General features: G+C 32.3%; 1 protein-coding gene across 1 annotated transcript; it reads right to left on the reverse strand.

The window, feature by feature from the left end:
• Positions 1-1,573: 1,573 nt before the first annotated feature.
• On the reverse strand, positions 1,574-17,747 carry LOTGIDRAFT_81966 (hypothetical protein; the record flags this gene model as incomplete). The annotated part of the gene is made up of 11 exons (XM_009063592.1): positions 1,574-1,712; positions 1,888-1,977; positions 2,075-2,229; positions 2,935-3,047; positions 3,272-3,363; positions 4,374-4,453; positions 4,689-4,802; positions 5,169-5,259; positions 7,945-8,019; positions 17,324-17,483; positions 17,633-17,747. Coding segments are annotated over 11 exons (1,224 nt in total), but the record flags the coding sequence as incomplete, so codon positions are not given.
• Positions 17,748-21,111: the final 3,364 nt, after the last annotated feature.

The following is a 21,111-nucleotide window of genomic DNA, read 5'->3' on the forward strand; positions in this document are numbered from 1 at the left end:
CCCTAGACAAGCAGATGTATATCACGTCTATGGAACAAAACGGCCAGATTTGTCAGACTAACAATTGATATGTCCACTGTTAAGCAGATTTACAAATGTTACAAAAAAAACATGCACTGTGTTACATACCTACGGAAGCGTATTAGGGCCATTCATTTTTTTTTGGAATTTTCAAGTTAGTATGTTGAATTTACAAGTTACTAAATTCAAGATACTAACTTGAAAATTCAAAATACTAACTTGAAAATTCAAGATATTAACTTGAAAATTCAACATACTAGCTTGAAAATTCAACATACTAACTTGAAAATTCAAGATACTAACTTGATAAATTCAAGATACTAACTTGAAAATTCAAGATATTAACTTGAAAATTCAACATACTAGCTTGAAAATTCAACATACTAGCTTGAAAATTCAACATACTAACTTGAAAATTCAAGTTACTAACTTGAAAATTCAAGTAACTAACTTGAAAATTCGAGTTACTAACTTGAACAAAAAAAAATAAAAAAATTGAATGGCCCTATTACGCTTCCGTACATACCACCATTAATACATAACAATAAATATATCAAGGACATGTAGTTATTAAGTAAACCTTTTAGAAGTGAACTTCCTAACCATATTAAAAGTTGGATTGCAACATCTTCCAAAATAACAATACTTCAGCAATGGCAAGAAAAACTAAATATCTGTCTGCCATATGCTATTATGACACAAATTATATGGAATTATGAATAATTCCCTTTGTTTTATCAATAAATACAATACCTTTTATCATAATATATAATCATATCAAAATATACCTTTTTTTTTTGCAAAAGAAATATTTCAAGATAAGATCTGCAACAATTTGAATCAAGCTATAGAAGAAATTTAACGAATTCTTTGATATCTGAGGAGTAAACCTTCAACAGAATGAAATGTGGTCATTGTCAATTAGATACACTGTTAAGGATATTTCCAATCCCACGCTACATTTTTACAAGCTGAATACAACATGATGAAAAATATAGAATTAAGTAAAATATTGTTTTAAATACTGATATGTCATTATATGGTATGAAATTCTGATTCAAGCTACAACATTAAGGAATAAAATCACCTATATTTACAATAAAACAATAGTCTACATTATCACAACAAAACTTCTTATAATCTCAATCTTTTCTAGATTCTTAATTTCATATCTTGTATTTCTACCTCCACAACTTGATACCTAATTCTTATCAAAGTTTGATATTAATTTGGTTGTATTTTTGATTATTGCGTCTCATTACATGTATTGATACAAATCTGTATTTCATATACTCAAAACAAATCTTGGCAGTACTCTGAGTTTAAAACATCATGCTTTGAAAATTTTCAGTAGCCTGGAAAGTCTATTGAAATTTTTTCAACAAAACATTGAATTTTAATCCATTTCTTCATAACGTGCCCTCTTCTCATCTGGAGACTCAGTTTCATCTGATATATTATGAATACCCTCTGTAAGGACATCTAATGGAACATCTAATGGTTCTGATGTAGAATGACCATTATTTGTCAGTCCTACACTTGCTGCTTCTGCTTCAATACTGCGTAATATGTTATCAAAGGCCTGTATAACACGTCGAGCGTTATCACAGTTAAAACATAACGGTGGTGTTAAAATCACTATATTACTGTCTGGTCCATCATGAGCTATTATTATATTTTCTGCTTTCATTCTAAAATATACGTATTAAAATTTTACACTATATAGTTATATTTTCTGTATCTTTTTTTAAACCTGTCACCATTCCTCATATTGTTTTATGTTTTCTGTCAAAGTATCAATATGCTTATTTGCAATGTAGACTAAAATTGAAATGAAACTGAAATTGCAACAGGAATTTAACTCACCTGTAACATAAAATTTCAGCTGCTTCTTTAGCAGGTTTTCTACTTTCTTTATCCATGACTAATTCCACCCCTACAATCATACCTTGACCCCTGTTAAAACAATCAACAGGATTAATGTAAGGTAAGACTTAACAAAAGTTCAGTTAGAAAATGAAATGGATTAAACTGCAAAACAGTATAGACTAACCTGACATCTCCCATCATACAATGACTAGATTGAATTGCTTGGAAACCATCAATTAAACATTTACCAACAGATCTAGCTGCTGACTGTAGTTTCTCATTCTGTATAACATCTAATACTGCCATACCAACAGCACATGATACAGGATTTCCCCCAAACTAAAATATATAACAAATACACACAAATCAGAAGCACAATATTCTAGAACATTATGATAAACAGAATCTGAAACATATTCTTACCTAGTTTCACGACATGCAATCTTGGACAATCTCAGCCTGCATCCCTACTGAAGTTGACAACTAGAATTTATTCTCATGTCTACATTTTAAGACAATTCCAAATGTTTGTTTAAAGATTATGGTAAATTCTGAGTAACAAGTGTCATGTTCTATTTTATATTTCTATATTGCTCTATAATTGATGTATTGAGAATATTTTAACAGTGAAGAATTTTGTAAGTGTAACATTCTAATATAAAAAAGACAGAAATTGTGGTGAAAATACATAATTCATACACATAAACAATAGAATTAAAGATTTTTATTCAACAATGATTTATCTTTCTTTTAAAAACCATTAATTTTCATCAAAACTCTAAGACTAGTTTTGCATATGATAAATGTTTTTCTGTATGTATGAATAATATCTGTCAACATGACATTGAAAGGATTACATGCATATAGCATATAAGAGACTTCCTTGTTCTTACAAAAAAGTTGCATTACAGTTTTATATGGATGGACATTCTCGGTTTTCAAGCAAAGAGCTCGTAATAAACAAACCAAAAGGCTGATGTTGCAAGCCAAGAATTATTGAAGAATTGTTGAAGAAAAGCTAATTAATGATCAATTTGAACTTACTGAACTACCATATTCTGCTAATGAATCTGCAATTTCTTTAGAAGTTACAACACAAGCCATTGGATGGCCATTACCAATTGGTTTTCCTATAGCAACTATATCAGGCACGACATCTACAATGAGATAGATGATCAAACTAATAACAGCAAGATTCAATATAGCTATGAGCTGCCATGTTAGATTACTGGGAGTTCCTTGAACAGACTTTCCTTTAAATTTTAAGACCAAAAACATTACAGGACACATTGAATCTCTGGTCATTATAAATAAACATTGAAAGGATTAATGAGATTAATTACTAATTTGTTGAACCATTGAACCATTTTTAGAAGCTTACCATGTATCTGAAATCCCCAAAATTCTCCTGTTCTACCCAAACCGACTTGTACTTCATCTGCTATACATACTCCACCATGATCTCTTACAGATCTACAAAATATTCAACAAAATTTACAGCAAAGATTGGAACTATCTTTCTCCTGAATGATGTTCTTCCTATCTCATTTACTACATTCTGATATCAGTTACATCACCACACCTTACCCTTGTACAATACTGAAACCTATAGACTCACTAATGCTGTTTGACCATCATATCTTATCTCTGTACAGTTATAAAACCATATAATCATTTACAATACTAGCTAATAAAACTTGATTTGAGCTGTGTTTTTTTTTTTTGTTAACAACCTAAAACAGATTTCAGGTCTGTCAAAAACTTAATAGAACAAATTTATGTAAGTAGACTGTCAATATGATCTTATTGGCAATATCTACATGCGATAATGTTAATAACTACCCATAAGTATAATCATATTTTCATGGTAGGTTTTTGTGTTCTCATAAGGGCTCTGTAAATTTAAATAATTCTGAAAGGTACAATATTAAGCTCTATCAACTAGATAGCAAGAATATCTTTTAATCCATTTTAGAATATTGTAAATAAGAATGATTGAGACTATAAATAGAACAAAACCTCTCTATGGTATCTTTTTCATTAATAAAATCATTGGTCACACTGTCTTTAAACCTACTTTCTATAACTATATTGGTTCTATTTAACACAATTTCTTAAAAGAATTTATAATGAAGATAATCAAAATCACAACATGCTTCTCAAAATTTTATCAAGACAATGCTATAACAATTTACTTATTATGAATTGAAAATTTCAGGTTGATCAGAAAATGACTGCATAAAAGTATGGTTTAATCGTATTTTCAAATATTATCTAACCTTTATTTTGGTTTCATTATGGATGAACAGTATGTATTTCTGATATAAAAGGTGCTATGAACAGCAGATAATGCAAATAACCCATTGATTACATGTCCTTAAGAATTAGCTAATTCAGATTTACAGAGAGTATGATGCAGAAATATCAAAAACAAAGACGTATACTTTAATCTGGTTGACCACACCCAAAGTACTTCTACATACCTGTACACCGTTTTTAAGTAATTTTTAGGGAATGTGACTACACAATTAGATATTAGTGGTTCACAGATAAATGCAGCTAACTGTAAAGAAGAGTTGACAGAACATATTTATGTATAAATTAATTATAATATACAAGAAGTACTTCGATTCAAATCTTTTATAAATATATATCAGATTTACAATTTGCAAGATACATTAATCTTATAACAAAATTTATTTAGTTTCAGGCCTCTGGTCATTTAGCTTAAAACCTTCTACTTGTTTTGAATTGTAATATATATTTGGTTATATATCTTGAACTTGTTTAAACCTTACCCCTCTATCTCTACGTTGTATTTCTAGTAAAGCTGTCTGAACATCATTAGCATAAGATAGAGCTGCAGTTTGTTCATCTCTATATTTACCACGAAATGTATCAGGACATGATACCTATAATAGATTTTATACACTTTTTAGTTTGAAAGAATATTGGTACTATTACTAGAGGGCAATTTTGTAACCACATGAATTAGTGGCCTATCATTACCTTATTAATTATTTAAAACAAAGATAGTGGATCACAGCCAACTTCAAAACTATGAGAGTAATAGCATATTCAAGATTTTGGGGCAAGGGCAATAACCCTGCTTCTAACAGTCGAAAATAGCTCAAATTCGAACTTGATCTTCGTTTTATGAATATGTATACACATACCGAATTTCATTTGATTCAATCAAAAAATCTAGTTTTTAGAGTGTTTACAAGCAAATGTTGACGGATTGACGGACATGTTATAATGTTACATGATAAACTTACCACATGTACCCAGTCTTTCTTCTTCACATTAAGTTTTTTATATTTCAGTGGACTAATATCTATTAAGTTACCAAGGTTACCGTGGAATGCACTAGAATAAATAGTTTAAAAGATTGATCCTGTACAGTAACAAATCAAAATTTGCTCTATTGGATTGTGGTCAAAAAACAGAGACTAAGGTTAAGATAGCTTGCCAGGCAAAGTAATATACGCCCACTGGCAGCTTTGATTTTGAATAAAAATATTTAGCAGTACAGTAACAATCACCAGTATTAAATATTCAACCTTCAGTCATACACTTCTTTTGAACTCTTAAGGGCGATACTGAATAATATTGAGTATGAGTTATTTCCCTTGAAAACGTGTTCAATTTTTTGCCCGTTAAAACTCTAGAAGGCAAATATTCAATCCTAAGTGCGGGGCTGAATAATAAAACCAAGTTTTGTCAAAATCCAGCAAGAATCATGCCTTTTGGTGTCTAAGACCTAAATTTGAAAGCACAAGGGCAATAACGCATACTTAATATTTTTCATTTCTTCTGATTTTCAACAGGGTTTATCCTTGTGTGATTACGAACATTCACACCAAGTTTCATCAAAATCCGTCAAGAAATGTGCCTTCTAAAATGATTACAAGCTAAAAATTGAACGCGTTTTCAAGAGCAAGGGCAATAACTCATACTAAATGTTTTTCGATTTTTCTGATTTTCCATAGGGGGTATCCTTGAGTGATAACAAACACTCATGCCAAGTTTTGTCAAAATCCGTCAAGAATTGTCCCTTCTGGAGTGTTTACAAGCTAAAAGCTGAAAGCGTTTTAAAGAACAAAGGCAATGGCAATAACTCATACTAAATATTTTTCGATTCTTCTGATTTTCAATAGGGTTTATCCTTGTGTGATTACGAACATTCACACCAAGTTTCATCAAAATCCGTCAAGAAATGTGCCTTCTAAAATGATTACAAGCTAAAAATTGAACGCGTTTTCAAGAGCAAGGGCAATAACTCATACTAAATGTTTTTCGATTTTTCTGATTTTCCATAGGGGGTATCCTTGAGTGATAACAAACACTCATGCCAAGTTTTGTCAAAATCCGTCAAGAATTGTCCCTTCTGGAGTGTTTACAAGCTAAAAGCTGAAAGCGTTTTAAAGAACAAAGGCAATGGCAATAACTCATACTAAATATTTTTCGATTCTTCTGATTTTCAATAGGATTCATCCTTGGGTGATTACAAACACTCATGCCAAGTTGCATTAAAATCCGTCAAGAATTGTCCCTTCTAGAGTGTTTACGAGCTAAAAATTGAACACGCTTTCAAGAACAAGGGCAATAACTTATACTAAATATTTTTCAATTTTTTTGATTTTCGATAGGGTTTATCCTTGGGTGATTACAAACACTCATACCAAGTTTTGTCAAAATCCGTCCGGAATTGTGTCTTGTAGAGTGCTTACAAGCAATTGTGGACATTTCATGTGGGCGTATAAAAAAAACACTTGTGATGAACTTATGTGTTACTAGTGGCTACACCAGTGGGAGTCTTTTTACTAAGAATATTCTCAATATTGAATTATTGCTACTGTTTAGTACGTTCCCTCACAATTTTAGTCCCATATTGGGAAGTTAACCTCAAAAAAGAAGTGTCCAGATGAGAATTTTGTAACTGGAATATGTGTTAGTAGTATGAGATGACCTCTAGTCAAATAAAAATTCCTTCTTCACGCCATTAAGAGTAATAAGATGGTAATACACAGTTAAGTACTTCAAAGCCATGGCCTTGACACATTTATTAAGTTCAAGTTCAGATTATACATAGAGTTTTTAAGATAATGAGAAATGTTAGCAAATGGAAACATTGAATTTGATTTCCCATTATCATATTAAAGCTAGATTCCATCACAAGACAGGTGTTAGTTTAAGAATATTTAGAATCAAAATTGGAATGTAATAATAGCAATTGTAATAACAGCCATTGGACGTTAACTTCAGCTATCAGTAAGAAACATTCCAAAAGTAACATTTTGGAAACCAGCTCTCCATTTTTCCCACAACAAGGTCAATAATTTATTAAATATTTTTGGATTTGTCTGATTTTCAATAGGATTGAATAGGGTGATTACAAACATTCACACCAAGTTTCATCAAAATCCTTCAAGAAAGTAGCTCTCTATCATGTCCACAACAATTGTGGACAGAAAGAGGCGACAACTATATAGTGCGTATTAATGATGGATTTGTTCACAAAATGAGCCTCAAGATGAATTCAAGTTTTAATAATAAAGCAGAATCTGGTGTCCTTAGTTATTAGTCTACTTTACTGACAAAACTATTTATCACCAGGTCATCTTAACTCAGACAAGTATTTGATATTGTTCAACATTAAAAACATAAAAACATGTAAACAATTTGTCAGTCAGTCTTCATGTCTTGACCGTGAAAGGCATTTTACATCTGTTATAACAATTAATACCCCGAGTTTCCTGACAGAAGAATATGTGTCAATTCCCTGGGGTGTTTTGTCATAATAATAAAAACTTCAGACAATGGTAATTTAACATAATTAAATTAAAAATCAAGGAAATGTCTTGCTCCACCACAGGTGTTGCACTGTTGATGTCTACATAGGAGAACAGGAGAAAGAATGTAGTTATAAGTTAATTTCCACTATTGCTTTAAGAGTTTGTTTCTGTGTCTGAGCTACTTGACAAATAGACAAGTAATTGGGGCTGAATAACCCTTAAGGTTGAATATAAATCGTGACCATAATTTACTTACTTTTCTAACACCATGACATCTTCTTTCTTTGTGTATGCTCGAGCTAATCTTAGACTTAAATCATTTGCCTCTGACCTACAATCGTAAATTTCACTTAAATTTGGTATTTCAGTAATGTTTGGAAAAACAGTAAAAATTCCTAAAAAAAATGCATACATGATCATCAATTCAATTCTTCATGAAATTGAGCCAGTTACCTATGTTATGAATGTTCTTCATAATGAAGATAGCTTGCCAGGCAAGGTAATATAAACCTACTGGTAGCTTTGATTTTAAATTAAAATATTTGGCAGTACAGTAACAATCACCAGTATGAAATATTCAACCTTCAGTCATACACTTCTTTTGAATTTTTTGGCCATACTGAATAATATTACCAAGTTTTTTCAAAATCCAGAGAGAATCATGCCTTTTTTAATGTTTACAAACTAAAAGTTGAAAACGTTTGGGTAATAACTCACAATAAATATTTTTTGAATTTCTAATTTTCAACAAGGTTCATCCATGGGTGACAACAAACTCCAAGTTGTGCCTTCTAGAGTGTTTACATGCTAAAAATTGAACACATTTTCAAAAACAAAGACAACTAGAGCCACTCGTGGCACAGAGTGGGACTTTGCAAATGTAGCAAATTGCAAAAGACCCCGAAAAAATCATCCTTCCATGATAATTAGATCAAGCGCAAGAAAAGTCTAAAGTTGAGAAATTTTCATTTTTTAGAAGATTCTAATACCGGAAGTAGACGTCAGACCTCACAAATGAAAGTATCAGCAGATAGCCAAGGTCAATGACCTTTGATCTTGTAAAAGAGAAAGTCTAAAAAGGTCAAGATCAAGAGATATACGTCATCAAGATTTCAAATTGCACACGACTATAAAACCGGAAGTTGACATAGGACAGCAAATATGAAAGTACAAATAGATAGCCAATGCCAATGACGTTTGATCCTACAAAGGTCAAGGTCAACAAAGGTCAAGGTCAAAAATTGAAAATTTTCAATTTCCAAAGCCCACCCCAATTTTTTTGTCATAGGTGAATTCATATTCAAAGTGTCTAGTTGTATTCCAAATATCAAGGTTCTACATAGAATAGGTCATAAGATATATATACACCAAGATCAAAATGACACAAATATGGTAAAACAAAACTCAAATTTGAAAAAATCACCAATTTCAATTTTGCTTTAAAAAAGCAATTGTTCTATATCTATGTAAAGTGCATGAAAAGCACATTAGGAAACCGAAAATATTAACCCTCTAGGTTAATTAGGTCACGTGCTAGAGCAGTCCAAAGTTGCGAATTTGGCTTTTTACGGATAGCTATAAAACCGGAAGTACATGTCGGAGGTCAAAGGTCAAAGTATCAAATGATAGCCAAGGTCAATGACCTTTGACCCTATGAAGGTCAAGGTCATCAAAGGTCAAGGTCACATGGTGTGATCGTTTAAAGCATGAAAAAATTTCGACCGGAAGTTGCAAAAAAGCAAAAGCGAAATTCAAAATTCGGCTCCCAATGTTTTTTGCGCAATCGATTGCGGAATACATTCACATCAAATTTGAGTATATCAACATTTACCCTGAGGCCCCATTTTGAGTTTTACAAAAGTGTGTTTTTTCAATATGGCGGCCAAAGTATCACTTCCGGTCTGAATTTTATTTTCTTCGTTTTTTTGTATTAGCATTTACTTACGATCAGCATAAATTTCGTTGACCTATTTCAATTACACCGGAAGTTATTCGACCGGAAGTGGATTGTACTTTCAATTGATTCCCCGTTTAAAACCGGAAGTAAAGTTAAATATTTGACAACTACATATTATTTGCTTTGGTGATGTCCCTTTGCATATTAAATTTCCGATCAATCGATGCAAAAGCAAAAAAGTTGCAAAAAAATTGAAAAATTTGATCGAAAAAAGTGAGCGACGAATTTTCGAATTTCGTAATTTTTCAAGTGCTATCAGGTCAGAAATTACAGGTAGATTGTAAACATGAAAACCCGAAGAAAAGTTAGAAGAAGTTAATCAATATTCAAAATGTTACGTTATGTTCCAAATGTCAAGTTCCTACATAATAGAGGTCAAAAGATATAGGTAAACAAAAGTCAAAAAAGGTCAAAATTGAAAAATGAAAATATCCAGATGTTAAAACTCGTTCCTTTTTTGAAACTATAAAGCTGAAACAACTGAGCTGTTAATACATACTGGCTAAAAGGATGAGGTAATTGTGTGCAAAGTCTCTTTTTAAACAAACGCATCCTATGTGAGTTATGCCCCAGCCCCAAAATGTAAACAATTAGTAATTTAACCCGGATGTGCCACGCCCACATAAGTTTTTTTGTCATAGGTGAATTCATATTCAAAGTGTCTAGTTCCAAATATCAAGGTTCTACATCAAATAGATCATAAGATATACATACACTAAGCTCAAAAAGTCGCAAATATTGTAAAAAAAAAAACTCAAATTTGAAAAAATCACGAATTTCAATATTGCTTTAAAAAAACGATTGTTATATATCTATGTAAAGTACACGAGAAGCACATTAGGAAACCGAAAAAATGTACTCTCTAGGTTAATTAGGTCACGTGCTAGAGCAGTCCAAAGTTGCGAATTTGGATGTTTTTGGACAGCTATAAAAGCGAAAGTAGACGTCAGAGGTCAAATATGAAAGCATAAACTAATAGACAACGTCAATGACCTTTGACCCAATGAAGGTCAAGGTCATCAAAGGTCAAGGTCAAAAATTGAAAATTTTGAATTTCCAAAACCTGTTCCTTTTTTTGAACTAAGAAGCGGAAACAACCGAACTTCTAAGACAAAGTGGCTCAATTCATGAGATAATTGTATGCAAAGTTCCATTTTTAACAAACGTATACTTTGCGAGTTATGCTCCTGGCCAAAAATATCAATAATGAGTAATATTACCCGGATGTGCCACGCCCACCTTAATTTTTTTGCATAGGGTAAATGATATTCCAAATGTTACGTTGTGTTTTAAATTTCAAGCTTCTACATTATTCAGGTCAAAAGATATAGGTCAATAAATGTCAATAAAGGTCAAAATCGAAAAATGAAAATATCCAAATGTTAAAACCCGTTCCTTTTTTGGAACTATAAAGCTGAAACAACTGAGCTGTTAACACAAACTGGCCAAAAAGATGAGGTAATTGTGTGCAAAGTCCCTTTTTGAACAAACGCATCCTATGCGAGTTATGCCCCAGCCGCAAAATGTAAACAATTAGTAATTCAACCCGGATGTGCCACGCCCACCCCAATTTTTTTGTCATAGGTGAATTCATATTCAAAGTATCTAGTTGTATTCCAAATATCAAGGTTCTACATAGAATAGGTCATAAGATATACATACACGAAGATCAAAAAGACACAAATATGGTAAAACTAAACTCAAATTTGAAAAATTCACGAATTTCAATTTTGATTTAAAAAACGATTGTTATAAATTACTTGCATGAACATGAAAATCCGAAAAAATTAACCCTCTAGGTTAATTAGGTCATGTGCTAGAGCAGTCCAAAGTTGCGAATTTGGCTGTTTTCGGACAGCTATAAAACCGGAAGTACATGTCGCAGGTCAAATGTCAAAGTATTAACTGATAGCTAAGGTCAATGACCTTTGACCTTATGAAGGTCAAGGTCATCAAAGTTCAAGATCACGAGATATGACCCTTCAAACTTTGAAAAAATTCAACCGGATGTTGCAAAAAAGCAAAATTGAGAATTGAAAAACGGCTTCCTAATGTCATGTTTTTTTTTTATCTTCTTTCATTTGACACCAAAATCATTTAAATCGGATGAGCCATTATGTCTGAATAAAAATCAAATCATTTCAGAAAAATCAAAATGGCGGCCAAAGTTTCACGTCTGTTGCGGATTTTTTTTTCTTCGTTTTTTTGTCATAACTTTGTCTACCTATCAGCATAAAATTTTTTGTCCTATACACATTACACCGGAAGATATTCAACCGGAAGTGAACATCGATTTCCTGTTTAAACTGGAAGTGAAATTGAAAATTTGACTGTACCATTTTGTTTACTTTCTTAAACTGTCTTTGCTCAATTTTTTTCAGATTAATCAGACAAAAAGCCAAAAAAATGAAAAAAATGCAAAATTTGGCAAAAAAAATGTCTGCGACAAATTATCAAATTTTGAAATTTTGAAACTGCTATTCTTTCAGATTTTGCCAGTAGATTTCAAAAATGAAAACCCAAAGAAAATTGACCGAAAAATACGACTTCTGGAGCTGATTATCTATTCTTGCACATATTGAACTGTGGCACTTCCGGTTTTGCAAAAAAGATCCAAAATATATTTATGCACATCGTCGCCTATATCTAAGGTCCGTGAATGTTGAAAGGTTGCTGCAACTATTGTAGTCTAAACTCAGGAAGGTGTGTAAAAATGGAAAAAAAAACTAGAACTGTTCTAATAACAGTACTGATGCAGGGCGGGTTACGACATTCAGGTACATACGAAGATGGTCTATTGCAATTGCATTGATGTAAATACTTTTCTGCATCTCTAAATGAAAATATCCAAAAGTGCCTGAAGTTTAAAGTATATTTACTAGGAATAAAAGAATATTTGTCAATTAATAAAGAATAAGTTTGATGACATCCGGATAAGAAATAAGAAAGTTGGTAATGTGCATGCGCTCAACAAAAATTCAATATTTCTATCAAATTCGATAATTCCATTAAATTTAGAGTTTGATTATACACATGCATACCAAGTTTGATGAAAATCGGATAGTAAATAAGAAAGTTGGTAATGCGCATGCGCACTTCGCAAATTCAATAATTCCATCAAATTTAGAATTTCTTTATACACATAAATACCAAGTTTGGTGAAAATCGGATAAGAAATAAGAAAGTTGGTAACGCGCATGCGCACTACGCAAATTCGATAATTCCATCAAATTTAGAATTTGATTATACACATACATACCAAGTTTGATGAAAATCGGATAGTAAATCAGAAAGTTGGCAATGCGCATGCCCACTACTCAAATTCGATAATTCCATCAAATTTAGAATTTGATTATACACATACATACCAAGTTTGAAGAAAATCGGATAGTAAATCAGAAAGTTGGCAATGCGCATGCGCACTACGCAAATTCGATAATTCCATCAAATTTGGAATTGGATTATACACATACATACCAAGTTTGATGAAAATCGGATAGTAAATAAGAAAGTTGGCAATGCGCATGCGCACTACGCAAATTCGATAATTCCATCAAATTTAGAATTTGATTATACACATACATTCCAAGTTTGATGAAAATCGGATAGTAAATAAGAAAGTTGGCAATGCGCATGCGCACTACGCAAATTCGATAATTCCATCAAATTTAGAATTTGATTATATACATATATACCAAGTTTGATGAAAATCGGATAAGAAATGAGAAAGTTGGTAAATTAATTGGAGGTATACCTTCAATATGCTGCCGTGAGCTTAAACTACAATATGACATGATTCAATCCACCTGAGAGCTTAATCTTATACCATAACTGGACAAAGATCATTTTTAAGAAATATAAAAAGTAGGGTATCTTTAAAACAACTTAAAATTTGATTTCTGTTGGGGTTGACAGCCAGGTTAATCTAATTAGCCGATTTATCTAATAATAGTCCAATGTTAAGTGAATGGAGTTTTGAATTTGCATGTAAGGTATGCATGTTATATATCTATGGAAAGCTCAGAATCTCTACATTACAAAATCGAATGAGTAATGAAAATATTTTGAATTTGTACTTTTATTCCACTTTGCTGGCGGTCTACACCATGTAAGTTTCAAGTCAATCCGACAAATAATAACCGAAATAGTATTTTTCGATTAATTTAGGCAAAAAAAGTATGCAACGAATTTTCGAAAATCGAAAATTTTTAACTGTTATCATATGCCCTTTGTTACAAGAAATACAATGAAAGAAACCCGATCAAATCGGATGAAAAATGGCCTCTGAATAGCAATTTCTGCAAAATGAGGCAAACCAAAATGGCGGCCAACATGTTACTTCCGGTGCGGATTTTTTTAGTTTAATAAGTTTGTATTAAGACTGGTAATATAATGCATATGTTATTTTTGACATAACTCAATTCCTCCGGAAGTGATACCACCGGAAGTACTAACATCGAAACCGGAAGTGATAAAAACATTTTGAATGTGTACTTTTATGTCTCTATGCTGGCGGTCTACACCACGCAAGTTTCAAGTCAATCTGTCCGATAACAACCGAAATAGTATTTTTCGAATAATTTCGGCAAAAAAAGTATGCAACGAATTTTCGAAAATCGAAAATTTTCAACTGCTATCATTTGTCCTTTGTTACAAGAAATACAATGCAGAAAACCCGATCAAAATCGGTTGATAAACACGCCCTCTAGAGTCCATTTTCCGTTTGTTGCAACGTTGTGTAATGTTGCTCAGAAAGTTTTTGTTTTACATTTAAACAGTGATTAGCCACGAGTTACAAAACGCCATGAAGTCCGTTTTCCCGTACCTATTGCCGTTGCCGAGAAAACCGGCCTGCCGTGGACGAAAAAAAAAAAAAAAATAGAACTGTTCTAATAACAGTACTGATGCAGGGCGGGTTACGACATTCAGGTACATACGAAGATGGTCTATTGCAATAACATTGATGTAAATACTTTTCTGCATCTCTAAATGCAAATATCCAAAAGTGCCTGGAGTTTAAAGTATATTTACTAGGAATAAAAGAATGTTTGTCAATTAATAAAGACCAAGTTTCATGAAATCCGGATAAGAAATAAGAAAATTGGTAATGCGCATGCACACAACAAAAATTGGTTCGCTTCCGAACGCCCTGCTTTGTTTTCGTATTGATTTTTTTTTTTTTTTTTTTTTTTCGTCCAGCACAGGCCGGTTTTCTCGGAAACAGCAACAGGTACAGGAAAACGGACTTCGTGGCGTTTCGTAACTCGTGGCTAATCCCAGCTTAAATGTTAAACGAAAACTTTCTGAGCAACGTTAGCAACGTTGGCAACAAACGGTAAATGGACTCTTGAGGGCGTGTTTATCAACCGATTTTGATGGGGTTTTCTTCATCGTAATTCTTGTAACAAAGGACATATGATAGAAGTTGAAAATTTTCGATTTTCGAAAATTCGTTCTAATTTTTTTTTTTCCGAAATTAATCGAAAAATACTATTTCGGTTATTATTTGGCGGATTGACTTGAAACTTACATGGTGTAGACTGACAGCATAGTGGAATAAAAGCACACTTTCAAAAATTTTTTATCACCTCAGGTTTCGATGTTAGTACTTCCGGTGGTATCACTTCCGGTGAAATTGAGTTATCTCAAAAATAACATGTGCATTATACTACCAGCCTTAATACAAACTTATTAAATTAAAAAAATTCGCACCGGAAGTAACATTTAGGCCGCCATTTTGGTTTGCCTCATTTTGCAGAAACTTGACCTTCTCATGACCTTTTGACCTTTGGGGTCAAACAACAAATTCTGATTTTATAGGGGTCTAAATATGGTCAATTTGGCATTTTTGCAGTGCTGTATCTCAAACCCTAATTGATTTAGCGACATACTACTTTCAGGTTATTAAAGGACTTTATAAATGGATTCAATTTATATGGCATTTGATCGTGTCAAAGTCACATTAAAGGAAATGTTGCAATTTCCTTCAAACTTTGAACGCTTCTACCAAAGGAACTTGGCCTCGGATGACGTTGATATTTACATTAATAATCACTATTGACTTCAGCTTTTACATGATGTTAATTTTTTTTATGTCCGACACGTAGTTTCGGTTTTATGGGTGTCACTGGAAGTTGAGTCTGCATCTTTAAAGTGTCCTAACATGTGCCCTATTAGAGGTAGAGCAATAATTCTGTCGGATTCAAAATGCTGAGATCTTGAGCTTTCCAGTGATATATAACATGCATGCCTTACATGCAAATTCGAAAACCCATTCACTTAACATGGGACTATTATTAGATAAATAGGCTAATTAGATTAGAAATTAAGTGGGGGTATGCCTTTAATGTGCTTCCGTAAGCTTAACTTTCAGTATAACAATCCACCCTAGAACCTATCTGTATACCTTGACTGGACACAAAACATTTTAAAGAAATATAAAAGGGAGGGTGTCTTTAAAACTACTTAAACTTTGATTTATATTGGGGTTGACAGCCAGGTTAATCTAATTAGCCGATTTATCTAATAATAGTCCCATATTAAGTGAATGGGGTTTTGAATTTGCATGTAAGGCATGCATGTATTATATCACTGGAAACCTCAGAATCTCTACATTACAAAATCGAAAGAATTATTGCCACATCTCTATTAGGGACCGAGATATAGCACTTTAAAGGCTCAAAATGGTCCATATTTAGACCCCTGTAAAATCGGAAAGAGTTGTCTGACCCCAAAGGTCAAAAGGTTATCAGATAGACAAGATCACATATTATCATCGTAGTAAATATGAAGGTCATCAAAGGTCAAGGTCATGAGATATACGCGTTCAAACTTTGAAAAAAAAACATCCGGTCGTACAAAAAAGGCAAAACCGAAAATCAAAATTATGCTGCCTAAGGATTGTAGACAGACATTAAACGTATCGTTTGACACAAAAGTTACGAAAATCAGATTAAAAATGGCCTCTGAATAGCAATTTCTGCAAAATGAGGCAAACCAAAATGGCGGCCTAAATGTTACTTCCGGTGCGGATTTTTTTAGTTTAATAAATTTGTATTAAGGCTGGTAAAATAATGCATATGTTATTTTTGACATAACTCAATTCCACCGGAAGTGATACCACCGGAAGTACTAACATTGAAACCGGAAGTGATCAAAAAAAATTGAATGTGTACTTTTATGTCTCTATGCTGGCGGTCTACACCACGTAAGTTTCAAGTCAATCCGTCCGATAACAACCGAAATAGTATTTTTCAATTAATTTCAGCAAAAAAAGTATGCAACGAATTTTCGAAAATCGAAAATTTTCAACTGCTATCATTTGTCCTTTGTTACAAGAAATACGATGCAGAAAACCCGATCAAAATCGGTTGATAAACACGCCCTCTAGAATCCATTTTCCGTTTGTTGCAACGTTGCGTAATGTTGATCAGAAAATTTTCGTTTTACATTTAAACTGCCACGAGTTACAAAACGCCATGAAGTCCGTTTTCCCGTACCTATTGCCGTTGCCGAGAAAACCAGCCTGCCGTAGACGAAAAAAAAAAAAAAAAAAAATCAATTCGAAAACAAAGCAGGGCGTTCGCTTACGAACGCCCTGCAATGAAATGGAATCTAAATTTTTGTGTAAGATTATCAATTTGTCCATTACTGGTACTTATATAAATATAATTCTTACCCTGAGTTAACAAAGTAACAAACACATAATTTATCTGGAAGAGTTGCTATTAAACGTCTAGCATATTCTGTCATATTATCATTCAGGAAACCATTAGAAGTTGTGAGTAAACCCATCTGGGTCTGTCCTGCATTCACTACATGGGGATGACAATGACCAACTGTAAATGAAATGAATTGCCTTAAATTTCAATAACTTTGATTTCAGATCAACTGTATTGGATTGGAAACAGATAAGTGTCATCAGAAACGTTGCCTAATTTGATATTTTTTCACTCTTGGAACTTCCAGATTATATTGAGTAGCTTACCATGTGATACATTATTAATACAATCCAAATATTCTGTACCAATTTCATCATAAATATATTGTTTAGATGCTCGCACAATCTTCAATGGTGATACTTCAAAATGAAGTTTACAGGCTTGCCTAAAATAAAAAAAATATGTGCTTATACAGGCTTTCACTGAGGATTCAATTATGATTTGTTACCATATCAAATTCTGTATGAGCTACTGATCTGGGAAATGTTGTTTGACAAATTGGCACCGTGTATCAAAAACTTTCTACTACTCAAATCAGCAATATCTTCATGTTGCTTATACTGTATAGACTAATGTTTTCATCATGAAATTTAATAGTATTGGGTGTTATAGAAAATACTTTCCTACAGTCTAAGCACTTGCCAAGGTCCAAGCAGAGAACAGAAATCTTGTATAAAATCATCTATTTTCAATTCAAGTAATACGATGAAATTGAAATATAATACAAATTGACTGCAAAGTGAATAAGAAAAATCTCCACAATATATAACAGTGTTCTACATTCCAATTTTCTGTCAAGGATTTGGGACTTAACAAGTAATAGTTTCATTATAAACAATACTCCAATCTACTCTGCTTTTTCTGGACAATTTATATCTTTCTACATAGAATTAACCATTCACTTGTTGTAATTCAAATTAGTAACTACAACTATACTACTATTAATAAACAATTGATATTATTCTTTTATGTAACATTCACCTACTTTTATCAAATAAAAATTTATAAAGCTATCTTCTTCACTTTTTGTGGTTTTCCTTAAACTGTTCCTTCAATTTCATTCATAAACATACATTCATTTCACTCATCCACTTAAAAATTATCTTTTTTTACAATTTTTGTGTATTAATATTGAGCAGTGGCCTTGATCATTTGATGAAGTCAATATATCACTGATAGAGTGCACATAGTTAAATAACTAACCTAATATCTTCAGCTACTATTTTTAGATGTTTGGTTACATATAATGCATCCTTTTTTTTTTAAATGTATACCAGTATTTGATAATTCTACTATAATTACTAGGTAACTTTCAAACTTCAGAGAATCTTATGATACTCTTTTCCACTAATCAATTTCACTACTATAACAAAACATTAAACATCTCCTTAATAATAAAAACACTTACATAGTGGGTTATAAAACACTAATACTAGACTATTATGTGATATCATCACATATAAATATAATAGGTGTAGAAGAGTAAAAACATAAACCAACAAATTCCTCAAATATTGTATACATAAACACAGTTGACTACACAACTTATGTAATTATTCTGATCATAAATCATCTTGAAGATAGAACAGTCTGACATTTTTAATAAGAAAAAATAACAAGTTAACATTTAAAGAGATACACCCTACATACTGTATGTTCTATAACTCCTCATTTGTCATGTGCACAACTAGTCAACAAATAGACACAAGTTGTTGGAATGGATTTATAATATGAAACAAATAACAAATATAGCAAATTAGGTCTCGAGTTTTATGCATACTGTAATAAAGTATCAATCTTTTCAAGTGAATCTTTATAAAAATGTTTGCTTTTTTAATAGCTTTGAATCACGTCCCCTTTTGCTTTTCTAGTCCATGGACATTGTGAATTAATTGTAATTCTATATCTAACAGTAAAACTTTTCAAACAGTAGCATAAATGTAACTATATTGATAAACAAAATTTTTTTGACAAGTTTAGAGTACAAGACATAGTATCTGTCACTCTCAGGTTTTGAAACTTTGGCTACAATATTCATTCTGGTTCTAGACCCATTAACAGAAATCTTGAGAATGTCAAGCTTTTATGAACTCTATCTTATACCACTTTTCTTCTTTTTCACAAAAGGATATTAATGATTTGATTTTGGGTCCGGCAAAATACGCCCACTTCCCCAGTATATCAAGGGCGGTACCAAATTTGTGTTAAATTGTACCAAAAATCTAATTTGTACAAGATAGCCTACTGTTGATTAAAATCAACAAACAATATTTCATAAGATAGCTTGCCAGGCAAGGTAATATACGCCCACTGGCAGTTTTGATTTTTAACATAAATATTTAGCAGTACAGTAACAATCACTAGTAAGAAATATTCAACCTTCAGTCATACACTCTTTTTAAACTGAATAATATTGAGTATGAGTTATTGCCCTAGTTCTTGTAAACATGTTCAATCTTTAGCTTGTGAAAACAAATATTCAAGAAGGCAAATATTCAATCTTCAGGACTGAATAATAAAACCAAGTTTTGTGAAAATCCAGAAAGAATCATGCCTTTTAGTGTTTAAGAGCTAAATTTGAAAGCGGTTTCAAGAACAAGGGCAATAACTCATACTAAATATTTTTCAATTCTTCTGATTTTCAATAGGGTTCATTCCTTGGGTGATTATGAACATTCACACCAACTTTCATCAAAGTGATTACGTGCTAAAAATTGAACGCGTTTCCAATAGCAAGGGCAATAACTCATACTAAATATTTTTCAATTCTTCTGAATTTCAATAGGGTTCATCCTTGGGTGATTATGAACATTCACACCAAGTTTCATCAAAGTGATTACGTGCTAAAAATTGGACGCGTTTTCAATAGCAAGGGCAATAACTCATACTAAATATTTTCCGATTTGTCTGATTTTCAAAAGGGTTTATCCTTGGGTGATAACAAACACTCATGCTAAGTTTCGTCAAAATACATCAAGAATTGTCCCTTCTAGATAGTTTACAAGCTAAAATTTTAACACGTTTTCAAGAACAAGGGCTATAACTCATATTAAATATTTTTCACTTTATTTGTTTTTCAATACGGTTTATCCATGGGTGATAACCAACACTCATGCCAAGTTTCGCCAAAACCATCAAGAATTGTGCCTTCTAGAGTGTTTACAAGCTAAAAATTGAACGCGTTTTCAAGAACAAGGGCAATAACTCATACTAAATATTTTACAATTTTTCTGATTTTCAATAGGCTTTATCCTTGGGCGATAACAAACACTCATACTAAGTTTCATCAAAATCTGTCATGAATTGCACCTTGCACCTTGCAAGCGTTTCAAGAACAAGGGCAATAACTCATAGTAAATTTTTTCGATTCTCTGATTTTCAATAGGGTTCATCCTTTGGTGATTACAAACAACCATACCAAGTTTTTCAAAATCAGTCAATAATTGTGCCTTGTAGAGTGTTTATGAGCAATTGTAGACGGACGGACCGACAGACGGAATGAGGTGGCGGCAATATATGCCCCCCATTTCATGTGGGCGTATAAAAATGCTGACATAAACTTTCACCTCTATTGTGTTCACAAGCCATATTTAACATAATTTAAGTGTATCATAAAAAACAGTAGTCTCTCATGTGTTCACAAAGAAATTATGACATATTTTTCCTAATTCAAGGGTAATAACTTGAGACAGAGTCAGACTACATTGTGCTATCTGAGTCTTATTAAGAGCAGCAAAGAATTTCC

Source organism: Lottia gigantea, assembly GCF_000327385.1.
Source record: "Lottia gigantea unplaced genomic scaffold LOTGIsca_59, whole genome shotgun sequence".
Classification (NCBI taxonomy): Eukaryota; Metazoa; Mollusca; class Gastropoda; family Lottiidae; genus Lottia; species Lottia gigantea.